The sequence below is a fragment of the Gossypium hirsutum genome, chromosome A12, assembly GCF_007990345.1.
Source record: "Gossypium hirsutum isolate 1008001.06 chromosome A12, Gossypium_hirsutum_v2.1, whole genome shotgun sequence".
Classification (NCBI taxonomy): Eukaryota; Viridiplantae; Streptophyta; class Magnoliopsida; order Malvales; family Malvaceae; genus Gossypium; species Gossypium hirsutum.
In genome coordinates this window covers 102,700,311-102,713,411 of record NC_053435.1, presented here as the reverse complement: position 1 = coordinate 102,713,411, position 13,101 = coordinate 102,700,311, and the positions used below count along the sequence as shown (strand labels likewise).

The 13,101-nt window shown below is 35.4% G+C and overlaps 3 protein-coding genes, 1 long non-coding RNA gene and 4 other non-coding genes across 8 annotated transcripts in view; 3 read left to right on the top strand and 5 right to left on the bottom strand.

Moving 5' to 3' along the window:
* The window catches only part of LOC121211466 (2-oxoglutarate-dependent dioxygenase 11-like), a 28,405-nt gene extending 23,260 nt beyond the window's left edge, over positions 1-5,145 (top strand). Inside the window, exons 2-4 of the mRNA XM_041084235.1 lie at positions 3,290-3,310; positions 4,809-4,842; positions 4,934-5,145. Coding sequence (XP_040940169.1) covers positions 3,290-3,310; positions 4,809-4,842; positions 4,934-5,122 — 244 coding nt within the window. The 3' untranslated portion in view covers positions 5,123-5,145. The remainder of the gene's footprint in view (positions 1-3,289; positions 3,311-4,808; positions 4,843-4,933) is intronic.
* Positions 5,146-5,182: 37 nt separating this feature from the next.
* Positions 5,183-8,629, bottom strand: LOC121211107 (uncharacterized). The gene is made up of 4 exons (XR_005906476.1): positions 8,493-8,629; positions 7,305-7,456; positions 6,097-6,210; positions 5,183-5,467 (listed from the first exon to the last, which is right to left on the bottom strand). It is a non-coding gene; the product is annotated as an uncharacterized lncRNA (long non-coding RNA).
* On the top strand, positions 5,706-7,654 carry LOC121211105 (S-norcoclaurine synthase 1). The gene is made up of 4 exons (XM_041083395.1): positions 5,706-6,293; positions 6,387-6,634; positions 6,709-7,033; positions 7,128-7,654. The coding sequence occupies exons 1-4, from the start codon at positions 6,012-6,014 to the stop codon at positions 7,359-7,361; spliced, it is 1,089 nt and encodes a 362-aa protein (XP_040939329.1). The 5' UTR covers positions 5,706-6,011; the 3' UTR covers positions 7,362-7,654.
* On the top strand, positions 8,551-10,348 carry LOC121211106 (S-norcoclaurine synthase 1). Its single transcript, XM_041083396.1, has 4 exons — positions 8,551-8,790; positions 8,868-9,115; positions 9,410-9,734; positions 9,826-10,348. Exons 1-4 carry the CDS (start codon positions 8,551-8,553, stop codon positions 10,063-10,065), a joined length of 1,053 nt encoding a protein of 350 aa, XP_040939330.1. The 3' UTR covers positions 10,066-10,348.
* Positions 10,349-10,901: 553 nt separating this feature from the next.
* LOC121211605 (small nucleolar RNA Z101) lies at positions 10,902-10,992 on the bottom strand. The gene has a single exon (XR_005906824.1). It is a non-coding gene; the product is annotated as a small nucleolar RNA Z101 (small nucleolar RNA).
* A 241-nt stretch (positions 10,993-11,233) lies between these two features.
* LOC121211604 (small nucleolar RNA Z101) lies at positions 11,234-11,327 on the bottom strand. Its single transcript, XR_005906823.1, has one exon. It is a non-coding gene; the product is annotated as a small nucleolar RNA Z101 (small nucleolar RNA).
* A 76-nt stretch (positions 11,328-11,403) lies between these two features.
* LOC121211612 (small nucleolar RNA snoR14) lies at positions 11,404-11,488 on the bottom strand. Its single transcript, XR_005906831.1, has one exon. It is a non-coding gene; the product is annotated as a small nucleolar RNA snoR14 (small nucleolar RNA).
* Positions 11,489-11,576: 88 nt separating this feature from the next.
* Positions 11,577-11,656, bottom strand: LOC121211608 (small nucleolar RNA U61). Its single transcript, XR_005906827.1, has one exon. It is a non-coding gene; the product is annotated as a small nucleolar RNA U61 (small nucleolar RNA).
* Positions 11,657-13,101: the final 1,445 nt, after the last annotated feature.

Here is a 13,101-nt window from a genome sequence, read left to right as displayed (position 1 = left end):
AAATCGAGTTCTTAGAAAAACCCCATACCCATGACATTACTATGCTTATTCTCATGCTATTACTATACTAATGTCTATCATTTAATTTGCATTCTTAGGTTAGTTATCATACATTCCGTGTTAAATCAAGATTAGGAAAACCCCATACCCATATATTATTATTTTCATTCTCATGGTTATTTTGGTTAAGTTTGCTTCGATTAGTAGCTTTGGCTGAAATAGTTACTTCAAATTCACGACTTTTTACTTTTTCAAACTCATTTACATACTATTTCTATTCTTTTATATTACAGGTTTATAATGTCGTCTTCACGAGGAAAGAAAGTCGTTGTCCCTGCTTCGAAGAAGAGGAAGGGGGCGTTATCTTCTGCAGGTCCAACCGCAGAAATTCGTCACCCCCTCTTACAATTCCCCCGTGGGCCCCAGGAAGAACTTTTCCAAATACTTCGGGTCCGACCTTTAATTGCAGGCCGCTGCATCGACTGGGCTGCCGTAAAATAAGTTTAATTAGTTGATGCGATTCGGGCCCTCCTAACCACAGACCTTAGGGAGTTGTTCTTTGGAATCATCGAGCCAACATACCTCGAGCTCACGATGGAACTATACTAAACGTTCCATCTTCAGACCGTAATGATGAACTATGATGATCCTGGCATGGTCTAATTTTTCCTAGGCAGATTAATCCACCAGCTAAGCGTCCCAGAGTTCGGTGCTGCACTGGGCTTATATACGAAGGAGTTCAAGGAGGAGAATGATTTAGACACTCTCAGTCGCCACATACACGTTTCCCCCACAAAGTGTTGGCACACTTTGGCCCCTGGCGCGGCTTCCTACAATTCTGGCCGCTCTAAGGCATCAGTTCTCCCACCTTTCTTGAGGTTCCAACACGCCACTTTGGCTCACACGATTACAGGAAGGTGGGAGAGAATTGGCGTAGTCAACACTCACGACGCCTACTTTTTATGGTGTATGTCGCACGGGCATGTCATAGACCTTGCCTATTTCGTCGCCCTCGTGATTCAGCACCAGACGGAGCGGCATAGGAAGGGGGTCATCTCCACTGGCCCCTATGTGAGGCAATTGGCTCGACACTTCGGGCTCCTCGACACTGCGACCCAAGAATCATCCTTGACCCTCATTGGCCAGATGTCTCCACAAGGCATCTCGAGTATGCTTAGCATGAGGATGACTGAGAGGCGTCGAGGAACCTACCCTCCTCAATATCGTCTTGCCAATCTACCGAGGAAGAGGCCTACGAAGATATTCCTGATGATGTCCCTTCGCAGCATGAGGACCCACCGACTCAACCACTACCACCCTCTCGTCCAGTTCATGCGGCAGCTTTATATGCTGACATCTCTGAACGCCTCACCCGATTTGAGCAGAAATGTTTTCAACGATTTGACAACTTGATGCTACTCTATAGCAGATTTTTCAGCACCTCCACATCTCATCGCAAGTCCTACCTCGCAAACCATCCAGCGATGAAGATGTTCAAAAACATTTATTTATTATTTTATGTTTTTTATTTTTATTAGAATTTAGAATTTTATTTTTAATTATCAAATTTGGTTATTTCTTTACGAGTAATTATTCTTCCTAATATCCCCTAAAAAGTTCTTGATCTTATCACAGTTAAATAGAGCTCTTAAGCTCATCATCGCATAGGAACTAAATACTCCACCGAGAAAGGTTCTTTACGACTGCCATGTCCTGATCGACCACGACCATAGCTACCACTAGATATAATATTCTTTTGGAGTAGGACTTATGGACTAATGAACCTCTATGACCGCCAGAGTATCCTCATCCACTCTCGAACTGATTACTCTTCAAAACTCTAGTTCGAGGAATTCATCATACAGGAAGTTTCACTTCTCTCCCTATCTCATTTTTATATTCTAAAATATCCATCTTAGTACATTGAGGGTAATGTACCTCTTAAGTGTAGGGGGCATTCATTTCATTATCAAAAAAATCCCTGAATAATTACCTTATTCTCTTGAAAAACTCTCATATCATATTTAGGATAATTTTTAATTGATTTATGATTTTGATTGATATATCTTGAGTCAAAACATAGGGATTTATGTATTGATTGTTTAAACTTTAAGACATTAGAGAATCAAGCATGATAAGTTGATTTTTAAGAATTTAAAATTATAGGTTGTTGCCCCAAGTCTAGGTATTACTTTGAACTGAAATTCATGAGTCTAAACATCAAAAAGCCATAATTTTTGTGAGATTTTTTAGCCTTTTGAGCATCTATTAATTCTTTCATGCTCACTTTTATTATTGCTTTGAGTGCGTCAGTATTGAAATGTTATTCTAGAACTTGCTTGATTATGTAAGTCGAGACCACACCATTTGATTTGATATGTCAAAATGATTAAGGCACTCAGGATTAACCCACTAATGCCATGAAAAGCCTACCTCCAGGATTAACCCCTAGTAAACCCCCTTAAACCTAACAAGCCATTTCTTGTATTACCCTTAATATTAACCCTAAACCCATTATTGTTGAAATCCCCTAAATTAATCCCTATTTTTGTAAAGATTTGAGTTAAAGAATTTGCTTAGCTATGTTTTGTTCTTAATAGTTAGTCTATGTTATTTAACTTGTTCTTAAAAAAAAGAAAACTATGTATAAACATTAGTAATTCCATAATCTGAGAAGAAGCTCTGTTGTACACAAGTGATATTAACTGTTTTTCTAGTTAGGCAATTTTTCAATTCAATCTCGATTCTAACCCTTTTCTTTTAGCTTGTGACCACACTCCCTAACCAAGCCTCGTTACAACCCTCTAAAGACCTTTTGATTGATGTATCATCTTAAATTTATAGTGCTGGAGATTTGATTTTCATGCAAGCCTATGGTAATAACTTTTTATTATTAACTATTGAGTGCTTCATTCATTGTCCTTAAACACCACGAGTAATTTGAGTGAATCTTTAGTGAGGATGTGAAACTCTGTGATATTCTGAATCAAAAGTAATTACTCAGATGAAGGGACACACCTATGTTTGCATAATTAAATACTCAACTTGGAAAGTTTGAAACTTTTATGTTCTTTTAGTTGAATTCTCAATGTCTAAATAACTATGGATTATTCTGAGATATTATCGATAGAAATTATAAGTTGAGAAGAATTTATTTTGATTATGAGTTGAGGATTTTGCTTGAGGACAAGCAAATGCTTAAGTGTGGGGGTATTTGATAAATCGTAATTTATACATATTTTTACCCCATGCTTAACGCATTTTATGGATGATTTTTCCTTAGAATTAGTGAATTTGATGCTCCTAATGCATTAATTTCATTTTTTATACTTAGTAGAGCATAGGAGAGCGAAAAGAACGAGAAACATGCCAAAAACAGAGAAAATTGGGCAAAGTACGAAATCAACACGGCCTGGACTTCCTCACACAGGTAGCCCACACGGCCGTGTCAATCTGGCAGAATCGAAGCACAACTCACACGGGTGGAACACACGATCGTGCCATTCTAACAGGCTCGAACACGGCATGAAATAATCACACACGAGCGTGTCACACAGGCGTGTCTCTGCCGAGCCCAAGTTGAGTCCAATTTAAAAAAGGCCACTTTTGAGGGCTCATAGGCATTCCAAAGCTTATAAATACACCCTAGAAGAGGAGAAAAGAGGACACACAGAATAGGGAGTAAGGAATTACTCCAAGGAAGCCGATTGATTCATCTCAGAAGTCAGATTCATCATGAAGACTGAAGATCTCTCCTCAATTCCCCTAAATTTTTGCATTGAGCATTAGGCCTGAACCAACACTCTCTCAATGTGACCCAATTTCTTGCAATTCAAGAATGGTGGATATTTTTTCTTTCCACTGTCTCTTTTTGACTTTTCTTGTAGGGTGACCAAATTTCTTGCAATTCGAGCACGATGGATATTTTTTTCTTTCCACTGTCTCTTTTTTACTTTTCTTTCTTATCTGAGGAGCTTTTCTTTCCGTTCTGATTTGAGAAGTTTAAGCTTTCTCTGCCTTTTGCCTAAAAATCTCCCTCAGTGTGCTCTTCTTGCCTTGCTACTTTTCTCTACTCTTGAGCATATAAAACATTGATCAATTCTGAAATTGAGATGGCTGACAAATCCCTTAAATCTTCCAGTGAGGATATCTTTGATTTATATCTCTCAGGAAGTGTGGTAATTACCTTCTCAACTACTCAATTGTCAGCGAACTGGTCTCCTAACAGTCTTATCTGGTTCACCACTACCAAGATTCTATCTGAATATTGCTTTACGGTCTCAGCTTCCTTCATTTTAAGGTTTTCGAAATCTCGTTTGAGATTGATCAACTACTACTACCCTGTCTTCTGCGAACGCTGGAACTCCTCCTTGAGCTTATCTCAAACTTGCTTAGGAGTGTCAAAAGCCATACTTCTTATAAATATGATGTCTGAAACACCGTTTGCAAGCACGACATTACCTTGTATTTTATTTTTTTTGCACATTCCTCACTATGTTGCCTCATTTCAGCAAGTGTTGGATTTGCTCTCAAGACTAGTGGTTCTATTTCAGTATTTACGACCTCCCAAACATTAAAGTCTTGAAGATAAGTCTTCATTTTTACTACCCAAATATGGTAGCTTTTTCTAGGACAAAACATAAGGAATAAGGATGAACTATTATCCACCCTATCCAGAGACAAGTAAGGTATATGGTATATCACCATTCAGACTTTACAAGCTTAATGCTCTTGCTTCAAGTGAATGAAGTTGAAGGATTACAAATTAAAAGAAATGAGAAATGGGTGACTATTAAACCCATCCTTACCGCATTTATCATCAATATTGGAGACATGGTGGAGGTAACATAAGCTTAACAATACTTGAAACTCTATACATTTGACTTATTGAATATGTAAAGTGTCACTAAGCGAAAAGATGTTGTACATGCAGATTATGAGCAATGGAGAATATAAAAGCATAGAACATAGAGTTGTGGTTAATCCAGGGAAAGAGTGGGTATCGATGGCAGCACTTCACTATGGAAACAAGAATGCCCAGGTTGGCCCTTTGCTAGATCTTGTTAAGACTAACAAAGCACCATATAAGACTATACCAGTTGAAGAGTTCCTGAAACTGTAGTTGACCAACAAGCTTGATAGGAAACGTCTGTTGAATCAAATTAAGATCTAATTCAAAATCTTAGTTCACTTTATCAGCTTTAGGTCCTTGTTAACATTTTTAAGGAAATGGATTGTTATGATAGTGTCAAGTTACAATAGACCATGAAGGGTAGATTATAAAAGTTGGTTTAGGCTTTTTGCATCTAATCAAAACTTTCCTTCCGTTCATGTGAGAAATTAGGTGTTAAGATGGTGAAATAATGTACTCAATGGAATTGAAGGAGAATTAGAAAGAATTGTAAGTTTCTTAACCGTTAGACCTTAGGTTTCTTCAAGAAATGACAAAGCACGGCCTTCAAGAGACCTACAAAGAAATAGTTTAATGAAAAAGTTAATTGTATTATATCTTTGTGATTAGCCAATTGCTATGCAATTAATCTTTATGGCCTTTCTTTTTTATCACGTGGAATTTGTGCAAGGTGCATTTTAGATTTTCAAAGATTTGATCCTAGAGGAGTCAAAATTTGAATATATAATGACAAAAAAGATATATTATTCAATAATTCAAGGACAAAATGATTAGTAGGTGTCTGTATTATAGAAATTAGAAATGATGGATAACAAGCAAAAGATGATCTAAAAAATTACCTAACGCATGAAAGACACATGTTAGAGTAGTATTTAGCATATAAACAGATAATAATTTTATCAGATGAGACCTTGAGACAGCTGTTAGATTTGTAAAATAAATTTGAAATAAAATTTAATAAACCAAGATCTATCATATGCAAAACTAGATGCAGAAGCGTATTAGAAAAGATAACTCAATTACTAGAGCAACTACACATATCTGACCCACACTTTATTATTATGATAGTAAATAAGACATGTAATTATACTTATTATATATGTATGTGATGTTCATATATTCCAACAACAGCTTCACAGAAATGGACACAAAGGTGGTGAGCAGAGCATTTGCTGGTTCTTTACCTGTTGATAGTGTCCAAGCGCTTGCATCCAAGAACCTGAAGAACATCCCATCCAGATATATCAGACCTGAGATCGAATTTGAAGTAGTTCCCATAGATGAATCCCAGCAGATTCCTGTAATTAACATGAGCAAACTAGATCATGGTGATGAACAGAAAAAACTCCACCAGGCTTGCAAAGACTGGGGTTTCTTCCAGGTACCTAACTGGAACAGAATTCTTAAAGAACAATAACTTTTTTTTTTTTACATCAATGGACTTAGTGGTTCATCTTTATTGACGTTGAAACAGTTAATCAATCATGGGATAGCAGATGAACTGATAGCGAAAATGAAGATTGACACTCAAGAGTTCTTTAAGTTGCCAATGGAGGAGAAGATGGCTTATGCACAGCTACCAAATGAGATTGAAGGTTACGGTCAAACCCTGGTAAGGTCGGCAGATCAGAAGCTAGATTGGAATGACATGCTCTGTCTTTTTCCCCTGCCTGTGCCATTAAGAAATATGAGATTCTGGCCGACCAATCCCCCTTCCTTCAGGTAAATCAATAGACAATAATGATCCTTCAACTTCATGACCGTATTAGGATGTCTGTTACTTGAGTTGTTTTCAGAGAAACCTTTGACAAGTACTCGACGGAGTTGCATAAGGTTACGATTTATCTCATTAAGCGGATTGCCAAGAACTTGGGGACTGATCCTAAGATGCTTTCAAGCTTTTTCGAGGATGAAGCACAAGTTATAAGAATGAACTATTATCCACCATGTGCAGAGGAAAGCAAGGTATTGGGTGCATCTCCACACTCTGACGCCGCAGGCTTAACACTATTGCTTCAAGTGAATGAAGTTGAGGGATTACAAATCAAGAAAGATGAGAAATGGGTGCCTGTTAAACCCATCCCTGGCACATTGATCGTCAACATTGGAGACATAATAGAGGTAACATAACAATATTTGAAGCTACATACAGACTTTAGACTTGATGGATTGTATATGTAATGTGCCTCGAAGTGAAGAGATGCTATGAATGCAGATTATGAGCAATGGAGAATACAGAAGCATAGAACATAGAGTTGTGGTGAATCAGGAGAAAGAGCGGCTGTCAATGGTAGCATTTCAGAATCCGAAAGTAGGTACCGAGATTGGACCATTGGCAGACCTTGTTAAGACAAAGAAAGCACAGTACAAGACTATGTCACTTGAGGAGTACCTGATACTGAGGCTTAGCGGGAAAGGTCCAGGGATGTTGAATCAAATGAAGCTCTAGTTAAAAATCTTATTGGCTTTACCAGCTCTTCGTCCATGTTAAATCTCTTCTTTTGCAACTTGTTTCCAATGTTTGAAATAACAAGATTGTTGTATCTGGAAATGCAACAATTTGTGAAAATCATATTAAAAATTGATAAAGCTTATTTGACATGTTTCCAACAACATGAACTTTTGCATCTAATGAAGAAGCTTTCTTCAGTTCATTTGCAAAATCAGTTGTTAAGACAGGGAAATATAAATGTATTCATCGGAATTGTTGGAGAAGTTACATGTTTTAAGTATTTCTATTTATATTTTCACATATCAATTCAACCTCTCCAGATAAAAGCACTTTAACTAATATTCTCCTATATTGACAATAATCTTGATAATAACTAAGTTAAAAATTCAATTGACCCAACTAACTTTTAAATAAATTTTTTTATAAATATATTTATTATAAAACATAATAAATAATTAATTTTACTATTGTAACCTAAGTATCTTTATTAAATTAAATTATATATTATAAATTATAAAAAATTTATTCTATTCTAATAAATCGTATTTCATTCTTATTAAAAGAAAAGAAAATTTCTATTTCATTCCGAAAAAACTACTCTTATTGAATTAGAATCCAAACACTTGGAGATTTTTGTTCCTGTTTTTATTCCGTGTTTTAGGTAACATTCCTTTAAACACATTCTCTTCTTTATATATATTTTTATATTCTCTAAAATCTCTTCATCTTCTTTTTCATTGTTTTCTGTCTGTTATTCTAATTACTGAGTAATTTTAGTTTAACTCCTAACATAATGGTAGGATTTTCTTCGAGAAAATGGCAAAGTAGCGTCTCCAAGGAACTACAAAGAAACAGTTGATGTAAAAATGATTGTATTAAATAGTTCTGATTAAACAATTGGTGTGCAATTCTAATTTCTCAGTGTTTATAGCCTGTCAGTGCAGGATCGTTTCAGATTGCCAAAGATTTGATCCAAAGTGAAGGCGACAAAAAGCTTCGAAAATAATAATTAAGAAAGGATATATTTTTCAATAATTCATGCAAAGGACAAAAACGATTTGGTGGTGTTCTGTATTTTAGAAAATAGAAAATGATGGAAAAGGAGCAAAGCACGCTTTAAGAAGTTACCTAGCGCATTAACACGATAATTTGAGGGTAGTGTTGAACTTGAGAGAGCTTTACAGCAATGGAAACAAAAGTGCAGAGCACAGATATGTTAAATTCTTTACCAGTTGAGAATGTCCAAACTCTTGCATCCAAGAACCTCAACAACATCCCATCCAGATACATCAGACCAGAGGTCGAATTCGATGTAGTTTCCATAGATGAATCCCAGCAGATTCCTGTAATTGACATGAGCAAACTAGATCATGATGATGAACAGAAAAAACTCCACCAGGCTTGCAAAGACTGGGGTTTCTTCCAGGTACCTAATTGAAACACAATTATACTTTTTTTACGTCTATGGATTCAGTAGTTCATTTTTACTGTTGGTTGCAACAGTTAATCAACCATGGGGTAGCAGATGAAGTGATTGAGAAAATGAAGACCGATACACAGGAGTTCTTCAACTTGCCCTTGGAGGAGAAGATGGCTTATGCAAAGATACCAAATTACCTTGAAGGGTACGGTCAAGCTTTCGTTCTTTCAGAAGACCAGAAGCTTGACTGGGGCGACATGCTCTTCCTTTTTGGACTGCCTGTGTCCATAAGAGATCCGAGATTCCGACCGACCAATCCCCCTTCATTGGGGTAAATCTATAAAGCCCCTCTTGACCTTCAACTTCATGACCGTAATAGTGTATAGCCGGAGGTTAATTCAGCAGGGCGAAATAAAATTTTAATTTTTTATACTCTATTAAATTAAATTTTTTTTATAATTTTAAGGGTAAAAGTATAATTTTATTTTTATTAATTTAAAATTTTTAAAAATAATTAACAACTTAAATAACAATTTTATATATTTTAGAAGGGGCTGACACCTTTCTCAGCCCCCATTCGCCACTGGGTATAGCATTAATTGTCTGCGACTTTCGCTGTTTTCAGAGCAAGTTTTGATAAGTACTCAATGAAGTTGCATAAGGTTATGATTTATCTAATGAAGCTGATGGCCAACAACCTGGGGACTGATCCCGAGATGCTTGCAAGCTTTTTTGAGGATGGAATACAAGGAATAAGGATGAACTATTATCCACCCTGTGCAGAGGCAAGTAAGGTATATGGTCTAGCACCACACTCAGACGCTACAGGCTTAACGCTCTTGCTTCAAGTTAATGAAGTTGAAGGATTACAAATCAAGAAAAATGAGAAATGGGTGCCTGTTAAACCCATCCCTGCCGCATTTATCATCAATATTGGAGACATGATGGAGGTAGCACAAGCATAACAATACTTGAAACTCCATACACTTGACTGATTGAATACGTAAAGTGCCACTAAACGAAAAGATGTTATACATGCAGATTATGAGCAATGGAGAATATAAAAGCATAGAACACAGAGCTGTGGTTAATCCGGAAAAAGAGCGGCTGTCAATTGCAGCATTTCACAATCCAAAAAGTTGTACCCAAATTGGTCCTTTGCCAGATCTTATTAAGACCAACAAGGCACTGTATAAGACCGTATCATTTGAGGAGTTCATGAAACTGAAGATGAGCAGCAAGCTTGATGGGAAATTTATGGTGAAGAAATTGAAGCTCTAGTTTAAATTCTTAGTTGACCGTATCAGCTCTTTCTCTTAAAAGGATTCATCATGCTCGACTTGGTCCAAGGGAAATTAATCGCTTATGTTCCTCAAATTAAGTTATTATTTGACAGTGATATATTAGAAACTAAAGGCAGCAGTGAAGTTCAATATAGTTTTACAGCACGTTATCCTGCAAATTGGTCGGATGTGATTCATTGCAAAAGTTACATGTAAAAAACTACCAAATCCAATTGCTATGCAATAAAAAAAACAAATACAATTTGGTGTGTTTCTCAAAACATTACACACTTGATCTTCTCGGCAAATAAACAAAAAAATATATCATAATCAAGCCATTGCATATTACAAACGAGAGAAAAAGTCTTCCGAGTCCCCTTGCCAAGGTTGCTCATCCATTACGCATTTACAGCATATCTGACCAATATCAGAGATTGTCTTGAAGAAGGCATGACAAGCGTAAATCAAAACTAAGGTTTATTAAAAAGTAACGCACACAATTCTGAAGAGGTGACATTATATTATGCACCGTTAATAATCCACTGGAGAAGACTAGAACTCAAGAAAAAAGAAAATCAGCAAACCCATTTAAGGTTCCATTCAGTATTACAGGTCCCCTTAAACAAAACTGGGGCTAAATAGTTGTTACGAGATGTCACATGCAGTACAATGACACTTTGAATCAATATACAGTAAATATAAAGATATACACTTAATCATAACTCAAATATAAGATATAAAACCTGAACCCAACTTGACAAGCTAATTATGAATCCAAAAGGCAATTCAAATTAGAAAAGACAAAGCACATAATGCTTTAAAAGTAACGCAAGAAAAGGGCATCAGGTCTCCAAGGTGATAGCATCAGTAAAGATTATCAGACGCAAATTACCCATTGCATAAAGGAATTCATCAGTTGCCCAAAAACATAAACATGAGGGGAAAATTGTTGAATTGATAAACGAAAAAATTTAAAAAGCAAAGCTTTGAATGAATTAGAGTACAAAAATTGAAACATTACTTAAAGGCTGTAAGCAAACCTTTAGCGATATGCTATCTAATAAGCAAATCCATCTTAACCTAAGTAAAAAAAGGAATCCAACGAAACAAGCATAAGATCTGGCTTCAATCACTAAAGAAAATAAAGTTTCCAAATACATTGTAAAAAGTGGCATCAGGTCTCCAAGGTGTTTTAGCATCAAGAAATACTAGTTCAGACGCAAATTACCCATTACAACATCAGATTCATCATATGCCCAGAACATGAACTCAGTAGAACCAAGTTCAAACCTAAAATCATTTTTTAAAGAAATCTAGAAGAAAGGGGGAATAAAAAGCGATCAGAACCTGTCGGAACTTCAATGTAACATCAAATTAGATCAGTGGATTGACAGACCATTGAATTTCTATCATCACATCACTTTTTATTTCTTTCTCCCTTCTTTTATAAGAAATCGAATAAATTTTATTTTAAACATTAAAAAATTAAAACAAAATTAAGGAATGAGTAAGCTCAGAACTTCTTAGAGGGATTGTGTGACCATCACCGGAAACTCCTCTGGTACACAAAATGATGTTCATCAACGCTACTTTTAGAAGCAAAGAAAGGAAAATTAGAGAGACGGCAGCTTAACGTAGCTCAAGTAGTTGTTGAAGCTGGGCAGAAAAAAGGATATTTATAGTGCAGGGTGAAACCCTAGTAGCAACTTGACAATGTGCTGCGAAATGACGGAATTCAAGTATTGAATTAAAATAAATAAATAAATAAGGTAAATGCCCTAATTTTTGGGTTAATATAATTTTTAGTCTCTGAAATTGGCAATTAGTCCATTTTGATACCTAGACTTTTGTTTTGGTCCACTTAAGTATTTGGATTGGGCAACTAGATCTATTTTAGTCCTTGAACTTAGATTCCATCTAATTTTGATGATAATGCTGGATCACTTTTGCTTTTGCCAAGTTCAAAAATAAAAATGAATTTAATTATCAAGTTCAATTACTAAAAGGATAAAAAAATATAGGTATCAAAGTAGACTTAAATTTCAAATTTAGGGATTAAAAGTTATAGTATTTTTTTTTTGAAAATGAATATAAATTTTGGAACTTAAGGTGGTTTTAGATGGGTGGTGGGTTACGATGCAGTACGTTTAACTTACTTTTTGTCTCACACTACAGTATCTAATCTCACTGTCACCGTTGTTTTTACAGTAATTGCAGCTAAACGCACCGCCCATCCAAACTCAGCCTTAGATACAAAAACTTTGATGCCAGTATTAATCAACTTACAACATCAAAATCATATATTGATCAACCCTCAATGATCAAACAAAGGAAACCAATGAAAAATATAATTAAAAGAATAAAACAGCAGAAAATGGTTGTATAAGTATTTCATAATCGTTAAAGAACGATCTATGCTCAAGTTCATATTAATAAGAGACTATGTCATCTGCTTGCATAGATTTACTTAACAATAAAATGGAATTTCAAGTATAGCTATCTGAAAAACAACTAACCAAATAAAAAAAAGAAAAAGAAAAAAAAATAGTTGCTAAAACTCAATAAAGCTTCATGTTGGAAAATATGGACATCACATATATAATAAGGGTCAAATATGGGCTTTAATTATTAAATAAAGTATGGGTCAAATATGTGTGGATACTCTAGTAATTAAGTTCTAATCAAATTCTAATTAATGATGGGCTAATTAGAATTTGACTAGAACTAATATGCCAATGTTATAAATATTAGGGTTATGGTCCCCAAATTACACACAATATTTCTTTTCTAATACCATCATTAGGAAAGAGTGGGCAGATATGCTCTGAATTTCTTGTGTGCTAATTTAGAAGATCAAATCCCCAAGATCTGGTAAAATTTTAAGAAATTCATGGATTCAGGTATGCTTCCGCATCTAGTTTTGTTCTTGATTTATTCTTGATGATTTGATAGACGTGATAGATCCTGGTTTATTAAACTTTATTTTAAATTTATTATACAAATCTAACAAATGGCATCCGAGCTTTGTCATGTT